The following is a 17,441-nucleotide window of genomic DNA, read 5'->3' on the forward strand; positions in this document are numbered from 1 at the left end:
CTACTCTCTTTGGTGTTAGAAAACACCAGACTGCACATTTTGACAAAAAATTAAATATACTTATTTGAAAAGTAATTTTTAAAACTATCATAAAATCTGTAGCAACTTCTATGATGTGATTTGGCTTGTGCTGTAAAATCTTCACGTGGATGAGCTCTCAAGCGAACCTCTTCATAGCCTGTGTTGTAAAGGGCAAAGGAAGGAGAACACCCTGGACTCCCATCCAGCACCAGATGAAGTTTCTTGGAAACATAGGACATGTTGTTGTCCATTGCTTTATTCAAATATGAGTTGGATAAAAAAATCATTCTTGGGGTATACAAACCACAAAAGGCTTTTGGATGGAATACAACCTCCAAAAATTCAATAATTCCAATCTTGCAAAGTTTCAATTGGACTCATGTCCTTATAAAAGTCATTTTTCTTCAGTTTGGCAGTGTCAAGGTCACATCTAAAGTAGACAGAATGCAAACTTTCAAATGGTATCATAAAACAGCCAAACCCACAAAATTTTACATTATTAAGACAATATATTGCTCACGCAGTGTCATTAGTAAAGTCTCTTGATTCTAACAACAATAACAAAATTGTAAAATGGCTCAAATGAAAAACCAAAAAATTATACTCCCATCAGCTTTTGGAAGAACAGCTGCTACCTAACCAGCCATAAGGTGAAGATTTCTGTTTCATTTCATATAATTGCTAGCATTTTGATAAGTGTCAGATCAGAAAGTGCATACAATCCAGATTGGTCTATCCCATAGACTACGCCTTCTTTTGATAACCTTGTGAAGTCAAGGCAGTCCCTGGGCTTAAAGTTTCTTTCAATAAGAAACAATGGGATCTTTATGCAGTTATTCATTTTGAGATATAAATAACCAGAATCCCAGATAAGAAAATCATATTTACAGCCCAACTTTATTATTTTAAAATTGCTCTTTTTCCCCTTCAGCAGGTCAGCTGACTGAGGATTGCTGGAAATTCCTGTACATTTTATCATGCTTGGGTCAGCAGTATATTCTTGGCTTCACAAACACTGATGTTGAAAATTGAACATCTGGGCTTCCTTTCCCAACACCCCCATAAACATCATTTCTCCCCCAAATAATCAACACTTCCTCCTGTGTCTTTCTGGCTTGCATAGCATTCAAAATTTGAATTTGGTGTATTTATATTTATTTGAATTTTTTGGAGCCAATTTGATAATATTTCCAGTTCTGAAAACCTCTTAGAGTGTCACTTCCTGTTGTTCCTTTTTATAAACCACTTAAAAGCAAAAGCAAAGATCATTCTGATGGATTGGATTAACTGGTCACTAGTAAGAGGAAGTATATCAATCCTCAGGATCAGAAATTTATTTCATTCCTTTTGCACAGGATGGTTATTCTTTGGGCAGATCTTAATGGAAATCTTCCCAGAATGATGTTCTAGATCTGGATGTTTGGGAACCTTGGAAGTGAATGCAAAATGCAGTATGTATATGATATGATATTTCCTTTTTCTTGGCTGCAATCCGTTCCTCAAAGTGGTCTATAATCTAATATTTTGGGAACCAGATTTCTAAACCAAGAAAATTGCTCACTTACTATTTATGCACTCAAATTCCCTCCTTGGACCTCTGCACGGTGTGAGGGATTCTGCTGAGTGGAAATGCGTTAGATAGAGCACAGGGAAGAGGCAGTTCCAGTGATCCTATCGCATTCCCAAATACATCTGAAATATGGAATACAGGCATAACCAGGACACCTTGAATTTCACTTGCATCTTTTAATACCATTCATTTTCAAAACAGTTTTCTCTCCTTATTATAATGAAGTATTCTTTGATAATTCTTACCTCTCTTATTGAAGCTTCCTTTAAAAAGCAGGATTTAAGTTTTATGTGTGTGTGTGTGTTTATGTGTATGTGTGTGTTTTCCTGATTCTCTACCACTAAGTTTTGCTATAGTTTTTAAAAACTAGAAGGTATTATTTGTAGTGTTTGTAGTGAATAGTGACTAAATGTTTGATCAAAAATGTATTTTCTACAGGCTTTTCTAGGGTTATGGGGATGTGAACAGAACACAATAGAATTCACTTCTGCTGTTTCATTTTAAAATAGGTTTGAGAATAGAAATGATACCTTTTTAAGTGAGATTGAACTTCAACTTTTAAGTGATGCGATAGATTTTTGAAGGAGCAAGCCTGTGTGCCCGGGACCCAGCATCTTCTATGTTTAAATTGTTTGGTATAAATTTGGGGGGGGCTCACATTTCTACCCAATGTCTTAACACTCAGATTAAGACCACACTTACACATCTTTTTGTTGTTTATGAGCAAATAAATGATACACTAACAAGAAAAACAACTTTATTTATAGTACCAACAAAAATGGGCAATGTGATAACTCTCACTTTAAAAATAGTATCATTTTACCTTTGTAAACTAGCTTTTTTTTTTTAAAGGAAGAAAGTATGTGCTTTTCAAGACAGGGCTGTTGGAACCACTGGGTGAGTATATATTGAATGTTTTACTTTCTTTTTTCTGTGAGACAGCAAGAAGTTTATCCAAATAGAACCATGCTTCTACCACATAAATCATTCAGAAAATCTGGTAACTTTCCATGTGATTCAGTTAAATCCTTTAAATCCACGGGAGAATGTACTTGCTTTTGGCATATTTCACCATATTAGGAGGAAAATCAGCCTCCAGGGACATGGTGGTTAATGAGAATAGGCCAAGCAGATGTCCCAAACTCAATTTTGTCAGCTTAGGCATTTTTAGATGGTGTTTCTCTTGGTCAAAAGTTCCTCGAGAAGTTTCCTCTCTGTGTCCTCAGTACCTCCTTAGCCCCCCTCAATTCTTTTAAAAGGACAGAATCTTTCCTGTCGTTAATGAAGATAAGGCTTAAATGCAGAGGGAAGTTAACAAATTGAATTAAACCCATACTATGTACTTCCAGAGTGTATGGGTTTGAGAGCACAGGAAGACATGAAGTCAAACAAGAGGAAGGTAGAAGAAAAAAAGACCTTCACTAGGAAGTGGAGGGATTTGGGGAAGTAAACCAAGTTTTTCTACCTTTCAGTTTTGCCCAGACTGGCCCAGACTCCATGTGTCAGTGAATTCTCTGAGTTGAGATGGTGATTGGTTTCATGGGTAGTACAAACCCTAAATTGAATCTTAATCCAGAAGACGTTTCCACTCCCTCCCCACCACTTAGTAAAGTTTTATTTTTCAGAATGCACAGTGGGTTGAACCTGCTAGTTTATCTTCACAGCGGTTGGGGCAGCACCCCCTTGGTTTTCTGGTATAATGACTTGAACTCTATGCCTTGAACCCAGTTTGATGAGTACTCTCCACAGAGCTTCCAACAGGCTGCCCTGGCATGGGACCTCCAATCTTTAGTCTCCCAGAAATCACAGCTGGGATGATGAGCTGGGAACCTCCTTAGAGTTGACCATAAGCAGCTTTGTCATAGGTTACTTAGCCTGTCCCAAACTTGGACTGTAAGACACTTCTTTTTGGTCCTGCCCCCAGATTTGTTCACTGTGTCTTTGTCTCTCTTGGTCAGCCTCTTGGCACCTTTCTTCTTGTCATCTTGAGGAACGTTACAAACCTTGGAGAGCATCAGTGGTCACAAATGCCAGTCTCTGTCTCTTGAAGTTTTCTTATGTAAGCAATAAGGAAATTCCCATAAGAGAGGTGTCCTGGTCTTAAGGAGACTTTACAATTCTTTCATGGTGTTCAGATCATAACTGTTACAGTTTAGATCGGAAGTGTCCATGTGCTGAAAGCTTGCCCCCAACTGGTAGATCCAATCATAAAGAGGTGATTGGATCATGAGGTTATGACCTAACGCATGGATTAATCCCTGATGGTTTCATAGTTGTTGGCATTTTCGGGAGGTGGCAGAAATTTCCAGAGGTGGGAGTCAGATTGGAGAAGGTAAGTCACTGGGGGCATGTTCTTGGGGATGGTATCTTACCCTAGGTCCCTTCCTTTCTCTGCTTTTCCCTCTCCCTCTGTGTCTCTGTTTCCTGGCCCACCATAAGATAAGCATCTCTGCCCCCCTATGTCCTCTCTGCCATGATGTTCTGGCTCATTTCAGACCTAACAATGGAGCTCACTAGCCATGATTGAGACCTCTGAAAAACAAGCCAAAATAAATCATTCTTCTTTAAATTGTTTCTCTCAAGTATTTAACACAATAACAAAAAGTCTGACTACAACAATAGTATGCTTTTATTTTAAAGTAAATGTAGGGGGGTAAGGGAAGGGGCGGGGGGAAGGGGGGAGAAATGACCCAAACATTGTATACACATATAAATAAAAGAAAAAAAAAGTAAATGTAAATGAAATGGAGGAAGAGAAAGAAAGAAACCAAGTCAGGGGTGAAATGCCATTCATTATAAATTATAATTATAAATTATACTGATGCCACAAGGAATTATTTCCTCTGAAAGAGTTCACATACTCAAACCAACCAATGGCGGTATGTTGTAAATATTTCCCAGCTCCATGGATTTGAGGGCAAGTTTTCAGAATCTTGTGAGGGTTCTCTGCTAAAGGTAGTGTCCAAGTCCTATTCCTCCCAGGATCACATTGCTCATTGGTCACCCTCAGTCCCTGGGGAGTTTCAAAGTCTGTACTTTTGGATGAAAGAAGATAAAGGAAGGAAACAAAAAGGGAATATTTCAGTGTGTGGTCTCTCATTCTACCTTTATTACAACCTTAGTAGTTCCTGATGAGTCCTACCTCCTTTCTTTGTTGCCCATTTCTGCCTAGAAAATTTCCCAGAGTAGAGCTATGGGATTTGTAGAATTTCTACCTATATGCTGATCTCTTTTGAAATGCAACAGACCTATTAGCAGGGAAAAGAAGGAAAGTATTGCTGGCAGTTTAACCCAAGAGGAGGGGCAAGAGTTACCTAACCTAGACTCCCCAGGCTTCATGTTGGGGCTTATTCTTCCTTAAATCAAAACATGGACTGTGTCCTGAGGTCTGTAGGGAAGGGATTAATTAAGGTAATATGGTATAGCTTTGTTGTGGAGGAGAGAAAGAAGAAAATAGAAGGATAAGAGTGGATACCAAGGCATGCACTACGCTTATCAACTCAGTATATGGAAATGACACATCCTGGGTCAGAATTTCTCTTTCAAAAGTTAGCACTTAGATTAATTGCCCCCTCCCACAGCAGCCCCAAGTGCTGCAAGAATTGGACTAACCTAATGCCCCACTTAGCATACATATTTAAATTCTGGGGCTCCAAGCCAAGATATCCCTGTGGACTACCTTATCCTTTGTGAATTGAAATTACAAACAGATCTTAGGTAGTAGATGGGCATTTTGCACAGAAATTTTCTTTGATGCTAAGACTGATTGGGAGCTCTTTGTTCCAGTGTCTCCCAGGAATTTTAACACAAGGCAAACTCAAGGATCTTGAAATACATGGGGGCAATCAGTAATCAGGACGTGGTGTGGTTTCTGTAAAGATAATTGATGGGTGATTACAGTTACCAAAGCAGGGAGTAGGCAGAGTGTAGCATGCGGGGATGACCAACACACGCACAGTGTACTACTGTTTTCCTCTCTGGAGGTGGTGACAGCTTATGAAATTCTAGCTTCTGCTGCTTATGCAATGGAAGCGGACCAAAGAATGTTGTTGCCAACCTTCTCTTTCTCCATTAGCTTATCTGCTGCCACCATGGGTAGGAGGAAAGATGAGTTTACTAATATTTCTGTTTACTTGGTGTGGGTGAGGGCAGGGAGCTGGCATATACCTGTACATACACTCATATTAAGTTGATTGGTTTTATTTATTTTTTATTTATTTTTCTTTCGCAGTACTGGGGTTTGAACTCAGGGCCTACAACTTGAGCCACTCCACCAGTCTTTTTCTTGTGATGAGTTTTCTCCAGATAGGATCTCAAGGACTATTTGCCCAGGCTGGCTTTGAACCATGTAATCCTCCTGATCTCTGTCTCCTCAGTAGCTAGGATTACAGGCGTAAGCCACTGGTGCCTGGCTGAAGCTGACTGGCTTTAAGTAAGCATGAATACCTAGCTGAATGTTACCTTACCCTCTGTGTAGGATTGTTTTCAATAGGGCGAATAGTACATATTCTCAAGATAAAAAGAGATACCTTGGTATGTAGCAAAATAAGAAGCATGGTTGTACAGAACCTATACCTGGGTGTTAACCTGTCCACAAGTTCACACCAATAAACTGAGAGCCCACAGTCAAGGGTGCTGGTTAAGAGCACGTGTGTTCAAGCCAGATGGCCTTGGATTCAAATCCTGACTTCTGTCTCTTAAGGGAGTAAACACCTTTGGGGTCTTCCGGAAGGACACTCTGAGTCAAAGATTGAAATTCAAAAGATTTATCAATAAAAAACCTGCAGGAGAATATAGTAAGATTTGAGAAATAGCCTAGAGAAGGGAAAGAAGCAAAGTAATGTGATTTCAGTGAAAGACTAGCCTCAATCTGGTTCTTAAAGAGCTCCCATGTATAAATTATCCCTCCAGACTTTATCCTCAGGCAAAGGAAACTGGGCTTTTGTACTTGTTCATCAACAGTCATAAGCTAGTAGATGATGGTGTAACAGGTACTTAAAAGACTGCTTTTGCTGAAAAGTACTGACTCCTTACTTGGGCCCACAAATTAAGTGAAAAAGCAGGGTAAAAGCTAGGCACCCTAAGTGAAAGCAGGGTAAAAGCTAGGCACCGCAGCCTGTATATCTTGTGTCTGTGTCTTTTACTCTGAGCCATTCTCTCCTACAGTCACTTTGCAGCCATCATGGAATCCAGGAGGGATTCCAAGGACAGGAGACAAAGACCAGGCATCAACAACTCATTGTAAGATGGCCTCCTATGACCACTGGAACACAGCTGTGACTAGGACTGTTTAATAATTATGTAAATCCAAAGAGAATGTCCACACAGGAAGATGGGTTGAAGCATACCTTTCCTCTTTCAGAGGTGTGCAGCGCAGTCGAATAAACCTCCTTTTTCTGCCCCTCAGAGAAATTGCCACATTATTACTCTCTTTATTTGACATGTTGAGGTGACCTATGAAACCCAGGAGTTTGGACCTGGGGTCGAAAAATCTTCTATAACAGCAGTTCAAGGAAAAAAAAAAATCCCTTGGTCACTGGGTACAGCTAAGGTGGCCCACAGGAATGTCTCTGAAGAATTGCGCAGCCGCCAGCCACTGGCAGCAAGGCACATCAAAGTTAAGGGTGGATTATAATGCTGGGGAAAGATAGCCTCTCTGGTTATGTTGGTGAAGTGCCTAAAGTATCCACTACAGTGAATATGGGCACATAATTTCTCTGGGCCTCCCTTCTACAGTAAACAAGGATGTTCTGATCAATCTTGTAGAATTGTTGTGATAATAAAATGCAGATACCATACATAAAATGCTTAGAACCTGATGTAAAGTAAATATAATTGTACCTTACCTTCTCCTGTTAGACTATGAACTCCACAGAGCAGGGGTAACAGCTTTTTCAACATCATTGTTTCCACACCCCCTAGAAAAATGTCAAGCACATAGGAGACCCTCAGTAAATGTTTGTACAGCTTTATGGTAAAAAACACTATCAAAGGGATACATAAGGCCTTGTCAAAGAAAATTAAGTTCCACTTGGATGGAAATAGTGGACCCAGAACAATTCAAAAATGCTGTGTTTGACAAGGATCAGAAGCTCCTTAAAACTGGCATGCTTTTCCTGACCCTCCCAGGCTGGGTCAGGAGTCCTCTTGGAACAGCATCCTTTCCTGGCCCCCAGCAGAACACCTGCTGAACTCTGTCAAGATGACCTGCTTCCTTCTCCGTGCCTGTCACTGTACCATGAGTTCCTTCAGAGCAGAAATAAGCTCTCAATGTTCCTAATCTTAACACCTCACCCATAACCATTGCTCAGTGAGGGAATGACTGAATAAATCGCCAGGAATGATGAATGCTGGGACTATGGAAGCTTCTCTCACATCCCTTAGCAAAAGTTTTTGTTATGATGCAGATGTAAGTCCTATGTGTTATAAAAATATAAGCAAAATCAAAGAGAATTACTTTACAAATGTAGGTGTCACAGGGCTGACACAAAAAAGATGCATTGAAGAAATAAAGGTCTGCCATCTTCTGGGCCAGGGACCCAAAATAAAAAAGGCCAGATGGAACCAGGGACAGAAGACAGACACCAAGAACCAGGCAGCTGAGTGGATGGTAGTAGACAAGACACGGAATAGTATTGTGTGTGATGGAGAGAGAGGGAGGATTGAAAGGAAATGGTGAAATCCAAAATAAGAGATCAAAGGCCAGTCAGGAGAAAGAAGAGGAAGAAGATGGAAGGGGGAAGAAATGTCAGTGAAGAAAGAATAACCAGGGACCAGAGTTTGTATGCTAGTTACAGCCAGGATAGGAAAGGGACAGGGGGTAGTAAAGAGTGACAAATTGAATGCAACTAACTGGTAGTAAAGACAGAAACTTTTAAGATTTTCTTCAAAGAACTGGTAGATTCCTTAAATTCCCTATATCCTTGACTCCTCAGTTGGCTCCAGTTCTCACATTCTTATGTTTACTTGTACAATAAAAAATTGTGTCTTCATATTAGTATATTCTGGACAGAGATCTTACTTTCCCCAAATATGTTCCTTCTCACCTTCAAGAAGACCAGACTAGGGCCAGGCATGGTGGCACACTGTGGTGATAGTATACACCTGTAATTCCAACTACTGATCATAGTCCCAGGCTAGCCATGGGCAAAAGCACAATACCCTATCTGAAACTATCTGAAAAGCAAACTAAAGCAACAAGGGTTGGGGGCATGACTCAAGTGGTAGAGTGAGTGCTTGCCTAGCAAGCACAAGCCCCCAGATTCAATCTCTGAACCACCAAAAAAAAAAAAATGACCTGATTGGCCTCCTCCATAGGATCATATTTCTAACCATCCATCTATATTTAGTCAACAAGACAATTTCATCCACAAAGTTTTTCTGTATTTGTCCTCTGTATCTAGGACCCATGGTTTGGCAAAAGAGTTTATCACCTAGTTCTGCCCAATGATCCCAGAAAACCAACATTATGGAATTCTGAATGAAGGAAGAACAAATGACCAGATAGCCTGTGGCCAGAGTGGAACAGTATCAACTAGACCAGTGTGCTCTGTTGGGCATCTGATTCATAGACTGTTAATAGCTTAGTATGATGACAAGTTATGGAAAGTCAGCATTTAACAAAATTCAACAGCTTTTCTTCTTATGAGGCTTTTCAAAGGTTATTTCCAAGTTGGGAAGACAGCATATAGTATTTCCCAAATTTATTTAGTAATGAGTGCTTTTTAAAAATTGATATATAGTATTTTATTTGTATATACTTATGGATGCCATAGATAGATAGATAGATAGATGATAGATAAATGATAGATAGGTAGATAGATAGATGATACACACACACAATGTGTAATGATCAGGTCACAGTAGTTGGCATATCTATCACCTCAGATATTTATCCTTTCTTTGTGCTGGGAACATTCAAAATTCTCTCTGCTACTATTTTGAAATTTCCATCAGTTGTTGTCAACCACAGATATCCTACTATGCTATTAACCATCCTCTCTCCATCCTCCTAAAATGAGACCATTTTCAACTGAGCAACTATCTCTCAGGATGAGTTCCTGGAGAACACAACTTTGGAATCACTGGTATAATCTCTGATGGCAGAGAGAGGGTCTGTGGGGCCTCAGAATTTCCTATATGGGTGGAGAAGCCACGTACCTGAAATAATTTCTAACAAATATGAAAACACTTAGTTCCCTTTGGGTACTTCTTACCAAATTCTAAGACTACATTAATCTTAGGGCTGGGGATGTAGCTCAGTGGTAGAGCACTTGCCTAGAGTCCATTTTTTAGGTAAGGTTATTACCACTATAGACAGAGGCAGAGATGAAATTCCAAGCCTAGAGTTTTTCCTCTCCTTCATAAGGACCTTCTCTGACCCCACAATGCAACACCACAGCCCCACCCCCATCACTCCCTATACCCTTTCTCTGCTTTGTTTTCTCCATTACTACTTTTTAGTTTCTTTTTTTTTTTTCCTAGTCTAAGTTGTATTTTTTTTTTTGTTCTAACATTTAGTATACAGAAGAAGTATTTTTTTTCCTTTTTCTTTTATTGTTCATATGTGCATACAAGGCTTGGTTCATTTCTCCCCCCTACCCCCACCCCTACTTTTTAGTTTCTAACATATGCTATGATTTAATTATTTATTTTGTTTCATGGCCTTCTCTCTCTATCAGAATGTAGGATCCTTAAGAGTTGGAATTTTTATCAGCTGTTCACCACTGACTATCTAGCATGGAAAACAATGTCAGGGGCACAGTATTGTTGAGTGAATGACTGAATAAATGAATGTAAGAAAGATAGGTCATTGGATTCTTCCTTGAGGTTGTGATATGTTCTTCACATTTCTTCCTCTTGTCTCTGTGTCCTCCAGCCACAGGCTCTCAGCACACTGAGCTGTCACTGGGATTACATTTTGATCCTGCCATATTACCCCAACTCAAGCCCTTGACAAAGTTTGGTGTTTGGTATCCTGGAGGTGACACAGCGGCCGCAGGAGACTTTGTGTTTCCAAGGCTCTGTCATTCTTAGCAACATCACATAACCTTGCACAAAATACCAGCCTGTGAAACTGTTAGGGAGCTGGCAGAAAATATTGTTTTCATTTCCACACAAACATAAATGATTAGATATAAACACAGAGCTCTGGTCTGGAAAATAACCAGTGTCCATCAGGCAAATGTGGTATCGCTCAATTAGTATTGTCCTGATACTCCATATTTAGGGATATTTTGTTATTTTTCCCTATTGTATGTAATTTTTACTGAACATTTTAAAGTATAACTTTTTGATATCTCCTTATGTTTTGATAGAACATTCTTAAAAATCTAAGCTCTGAATTAAAATTTACAAACCTGTTTAAGGCTCTTGATATTAGTTCTAAATTTCTTCCCCCTCAAAATAATTAAGAGAAGCTATCATCTTGACATAGTAGATACTTGGACCCCAGGTAAATGGATACTGATATTTTTAGGCAGTAGTAATCTTCATCTAGAATGTAAAGTTCCTTGGGAGAGGAAACTTACCATATTCACATTTGAATTTGTATAGCATAGGACATAATCAAAGCTCAATAAATACTTGTTGAACAAATGAGACAATAAGATCTTTTTCATTAAGAGCATTTTTGGGTCAATTTTCCAAATAAAGAAATTTAACTTTTTCTACTTATTTCTCATTTTTGTTTTTATTTTACTAGCATTCTCTTTATCAAGTCAATTCTTTAACTATATATATATTATATAGGTACATATAATACATGCAATATATATACATATATGTATATATATTTTTTTGATGGAACTAGGGTTTGAACACAGGTCTTTGCACTTGCAAAACAGGCACTCTACTGCTTGAGCCACACTTCAGTTCATTTTGCTTTGATTATTTTGGAGGTGGGGGGGGGTCTCTCAAACTATTTGCCCAGTCACTGGCAACTGGCAAAAGTAACTTCTTCTTTTGGTGGTGGTATTGGGGCTTGAATTCAGAGCTTCACGTTTACTAGGCTAGCGCTCTACCACTTCAGACACTCTGCCAACCCTTTTGTGTGTTGGGTATTTTCGATTTACAGTCTCTTTAACTATTTTCCCAGTTTTGCTTGAACCACAGTCTTCCTATCTCTGCTTCCTGAGTAGTCAGGACTACAGGCTGAGTCACTGGTGCCCTGCTCCAAACTTTATAATCAATATTTTATTAATCAATGAAGTTTTTTGCACTGTATTAGTCATTGCAAATTATAGCTATTGAATCTACAAATTTTGTTCTCTGATCATGTATCTCCATCAAGTCCAATTTCCTGAGTTCAATTAGTTAGAACTAAATTTTGAGAGAAATTTGTATTCTTCCAACCAATTAAATCAAAACTAGTGTTAACACACACAGTTAACTATGAACAATTTTATTTTCTATTGAGTACATCTTACCTCAGTTCTATATTTTAGGTGAATGATATAGCATTTATTTAATGTATTGTCTTTAGCAATTCTCAGACAGTGGGAGGTTGCTCTGTTACAAAAATGCCCTACCACACTCAAAACTCTTCTCTGAGCTTTGAGGAACTTTGATAAGAATTATGGTGGAGTCAACACATTCTTGGGACAAAATGCAAGGGTTATAAACATTAGGTTCAAAATGGCCTACTTTGGATCAGCACAAGCCTAAGACCAAGATGTAAAATTTCATCTAGGCACGAACAGATAATTAAGATTTGCTGTCAGAAAAAAGAAACCTGTATGGATAATTGGCTCCCTCCCATCTAGGACATTTTGACTCGTGTTTACAGACTTTTTATCTAAATTTTGCCAACGCTACATATCATCTCAATAAGACTTCTTTGGATGAAAGGGATTTTCTGATCAAAACCCATTAAATCCTTTTGCTTCTTTAAAATTCTGGAACACATATTAAAACCTTTCCAATACTTTTTTTCCACCTTCACTTTGGTTCTGAAAAATTTTATCAGATTATTTTTCTTGTAAATTTTAAGATTTTAAGCAACACATTTTTAACTAAGCTACTATTATGTGCCAGAAGGCAGTATTCTAGATGCTGAGGAGATGGCAGTGAACAAGATGGATTCCTACCCTTGTGGAGTTTAACAGAGTCATTAATCAGGGTTCTGTTATTGTCTAGAAACAATTTTTCAGTAGTAATCTCTACCTCTGTGAATTTCTTTTCAAGGACACTTTTTCTAGTTGAGTCCGATTTTGCTGATTTGTTTTGTCAAGAAGTCTGGATTCTCCTATCATTTTTTGTCTGTGTCATGTATGTGCAATTTTAACTGGTGACAGTTTTATTTCATGTTGATTATTTCTACCAAGTTTAATCTTTTCCTGAGCCAATTCTTGCAGGATCCAATACGACCACTATGAGCTGATCCTTTATACAGATTTTCATTTATAATGAGTTTGACCATTTACAGCTTTAGTCACTGTCCATTTTATTTTGTGTTGATTGCTTCTACTAAGCCAAAACTTTCCCCAGAAATCTAGTAAAAATGCCCTTTGGGTCAAACTTGTAGAGTAAAAATTTCAGAGTATGAAAAAGCCCTTGATGGAAATGGTATGGTAAAAACTGTGATCCAAGACTACTTATTTTGAAAAAATAGAATGAGGAAAAAAATGAAGAGCCATAATGGTTTAGAGTGGCACTTTTACATTTTCCTGGGACCTGGATGCAATGCAGGTTCTGATTCAATGAGGTCCCTCGGGCCTGAGACTCTGCATTTCTAACGAGCTCCCAGGTGGTCTGACACTGTCAATCCACAGGCTGAATGCCTCAAAGACCTGGGTTCATGTCCATTTCAGACTTTCTAACTTTTTTTTTTATGTAGAAAGGCAATTTATTCTATTTAAAGCACTTAAACAGTTAGTAATGGAGAATAACAGGCCTGCTGGTGAAATGGGTCACCCAAAATAGAGATGGTATCAAACTAATGGTCAAGGACTAACTCCTAAAAGAAAAGCAACTCTTATCAAGGATTAATTTAATTTGAACAAATACAAGCTATCAGTTCACTCTTCTCAACTTGGCAGTCCACCCGTGGTATAACTGCCAGTTAAAAACATACATCTTTATAACTTGGTGGTCCCAAGTTAAAAAAAAATAACACAACAAAAATCACTTCACAGAAAGGAAAGGAATAATATGAAAACAGCTCAAGAAATACACTACTGAGCAAAAATAAAGAGGGAAGAAGGAACATCTAATTTTGACTCAACTGAAGAAACCAAGAAGAGACTGAGCTACATAGGAAAATGTGCATCCTAGAAAGTCAGGTATGAACGTTTAGAGTAGAAATCTGTATGACTTGAATCTCCCCTAATTTCCGAATAAAAATGACATCTTGCAATATTTATACTTCATGGCTCAGGCTCTATTCCTTACTTACTCTAGCCTTTACTTAAGAATCTGAAAAACTTGGGGATATAGCTTAAGAAGAAAAATAATCACATATAACATTTTTCTGTAGCTACTTTAGACCTGGGTTTGTTACTAAAAAAAAAAAAAATTCCTGAAGAAAATTTAAGTAGAAATCTGTGGCTTTGTTGAATGAAGTCCCCCAGTTAATATTTAGAAAACATCCACTGTTTGGGATAATAGCATTGCTGGTGGTACCTGTTATAGCTAAACAAAGTCTGTGTGTCTCAAAACCAGCGTTAAATCAGTCTCAGGGTTCAGAGGGGAAAAAAAGGGGAGTCAAAAAACACTAGTGCAGACATATCTAGGATCCTTGTCCTTCTGGATCCACTCTTCTTTCAGGGTCTTCATCATTATAAATGTTCTCTGCCATCTGCCACACCTGCATGATATGGTCTTCTGATACAGACAAATCACCCAAGGTTCATTGGGATTTCAGGAGAAATCAGATATTTTGGCAGTGTGACCACCATGAACAAACAACTCTGGTGGGCCATCTTCTGCATCTTCTGAGGATTGCTCCTCTCCAATTTTACTTAAATCCCAGACATTCAGTTTCAAACAGTACCACTAAAAGCCAAAATAATCTCATTGTGAGGAGACCACTGAACCTGGAATATTTCATCCTTATGTGATTCAAAAGAATACAACTTAAGTTTCAGATTTCTCAGATTCCACAAGGCAAGGATCAGTCTTGTCAGTTGATCCTGTGGCAAGAATGAATTCACTGTAAGGATTAAAAGACAGGCAGTTCACTTCAGCAGTGTGAGAATGAAATGAGTGGTTTGGTTTGGAAGTATTGTTTGAACACATATCCCAAATCATAAGTTTCTGATCATTAGCAACAGACCCGAAAAAGAGACCCATGGAGCGGATGCCAGGAAATAGTTTCTACTACTGCTGTATGCCCTGTAAAGATAGCCTTTGCATCCACCACTTTTCCTTCCTTTGGAATGGCACTCATGTCCCATAGGCAGATGGCATATTAATCTGAAGCACTAAGTAAGTGCCCACTGAGATTCGGACTCCAAGAAAGCCCATAGCCTTCCTTCTGATGTCCACGGAGATGCAAGTCTGGATTGCACTCTCCAGAGGGGTCTGGCTTAGAAGGATGTTTCAGGTAGTCAAAAACAAGAATGTTGCAGGATGGAGTCTTTGTTGCAATGATGCAAGGGTTCTGGGGCATGTGACAGCCTGTTTACTTCATGGTTGAGCTTGATTTCTATTTCAATCTTCTCACTAACAGAACCCAAACTTACAAATTCTCCTTCCTCACTGTCATAGTGTGATACATCAAACTGAGCATCTTCATTGGGGAGCTGTCTATCAAAAGGTGGTTTTGTTCATCAGATGTTGTGTCCCCAGGACAGGTCGATGAATGCTGAAATCTTTCCCTTCAGGTCTGGTTACATCTGGAAGCCACTGTACAGTTAGGCTGGGCCACTCCAAGGCATGGGTCATCACCAAATCATACAGAAACGGGGTGTTCTTTTTCCATATTTTGTACTCCTCGTTGATCACACATTCTTCCACTGCATTATCAAAGGCTGCTTCCTTGTTGACCGTGGTGGCAGGAGTTCTGGGAAGGGGCAAAGAGAGGGGAGATTTGGAGGGGTGGGGAGGCTGCAGTCCTTAGGCTGTCTAATCTTGAGGAAGTTACTTCACCTCTGAGTCTGGTTTCATTCATTTGTAAAATGGAATACTACTACTTACTTAAGAGGTTTGTTGCCTCTTAGGGTCAAACAAGGTGATGTATACAAACAGCCTGTTATGCTAGAGTATAAACAGTAATCCTTGCTAACTAACAAGTACAAAAAAACCAGGCAAGGCTAGGGAATGAATGGGAAATGGCCCATCAGGGCTACTCAGTGAGCCTGGCTACTCTAAATGTGGTCCTCGGGCCAGCAGAACTTGAGAGCTTGATGCAAATAAGGAATATCAGACCACATCTCAGACTACTGCATAAGGACTTGCATTTTAACACGATCCTGCAGAGATCCCTGTGCTCAAATAGCCTGAGAAGTGCTGACCCTGAGTGCAAAGAGAGGAAGAAGCAGGATGGACTTCCAGGAAGGCATACAAAGCCAGCTACAAAGGGCCCCACTTACCCTGAGGATTGAGAACCTCCTTTTAGAGGGCTGTGCAGTGGGCAGTATCTCTCTCCCTACCCTGCCCCTCCCTGCACCCCTCACCTCTGGTCAGGCATTGTTACTCAATCACATACTCTTTCTAGCTGAATCCTGGTCAATCCTCAGGAACCTTATCAACACAATCTCTATGCAAGGCACTATGGATGGATCCAAATTGATGGAAATGATAATTTGTCATCAGACAAGAGGTCAAAGGGAACTGTCAAAGAACTTCAGAAGGGAAACAATGAAATAATACTCTCAGGTGATTAAGAGAGAGCCCAGTACTTAAGTACTCAATAAATAGGAGTCAAAATTATTTCTATCTAGCCTAGCAATCTATGCCAACATTCTCACCAGAATAAATGACATTTAGAGAAATGTCATTTTGAGGGGTTTTAAACGTACCTTTTTGGGAAATGGGGAGAGTAGATGGAATTTTAAACACTCCTTTATGGCAAATTGAAAACTACAGAAACCTGATGTCATCTCTTGCTCATGACTTGTATATATGGACCCACAGGCACGTGGGGGACCTTGTACTGGCTGAAAACACCTTAGCAGGGTGGCCTGTTCCTTCCTACTGCTCTGCCTCTGCTCACCCTCCAGAAGCTCTCTCTCAGCACTTTATTCAAATTGACTCTGCACTTAGAGAAATAATATTGCCATTGAGTGGGGACCCATGACAAGTCCAGCAGTGGGAGTGTAAAGCCATGCTAAAGAGTAAACTCCACTGTCCCTTACAGCCTTCCAGGCAGTGGTGCTGAAGGGTCAGAGACACAGTGTAGGTGGAGAGCTCAGACTCCATATTAGCAGCCTTCAGACACAACCTAAATGTGGGTGGGATTAGCAGAGTCTGAGGAGGGTTGCTTTGCATTAGATGACCCGAGAGAACTTGTCCAACATGAGCATCAACTTTTGGACACAGTGAACTGCTGGCTACATTTTCTGGCCCTTGCACTGCACCAAGATACCCTGAGCTCTGAAAGCCAACACTGTCTTTGAAATACGTGTGCTCTGTGTCCATGCCCTCAACTGTCCCTGAGTCCTCACTCAGTGATTCAGAGACCTCACTGATATAACAAGCCCAGGAACCAAAGTCTATTGAGGTTTAAAGTTTCTGCTGTTGAAAAACATTTTGTGTTTATTGCCTTTTTTTTTTTTTTTTTCTTTTCTGGTTTTAAGTCAAACACAGACTCTCTGTGCAGTAGCAGCAACGACTGCTCCTTCATCTGCTCCCTGGTGTTGCATGTGTAATTGGGCAGCCATCCAATGTTAGAAATTAACATGCAAATAGA

General features: G+C 39.5%; 1 protein-coding gene and 1 pseudogene across 1 annotated transcript in view; both read right to left on the reverse strand.

Moving 5' to 3' along the window:
• The window catches only part of Bmper (BMP binding endothelial regulator), a 347,506-nt gene that overhangs the window by 264,048 nt on the left and 66,017 nt on the right, over positions 1-17,441 (reverse strand). Inside the window, exon 4 of the mRNA XM_074065307.1 lies at positions 7,438-7,509. Coding sequence (XP_073921408.1) covers positions 7,438-7,509 — 72 coding nt within the window. The remainder of the gene's footprint in view (positions 1-7,437; positions 7,510-17,441) is intronic.
• LOC109675854 (histone-binding protein RBBP4 pseudogene) lies at positions 14,086-15,680 on the reverse strand (annotated as a pseudogene).

Source organism: Castor canadensis, chromosome 2 (genome assembly GCF_047511655.1).
Source record: "Castor canadensis chromosome 2, mCasCan1.hap1v2, whole genome shotgun sequence".
Lineage (NCBI taxonomy): Eukaryota > Metazoa > Chordata > Mammalia > Rodentia > Castoridae > Castor > Castor canadensis.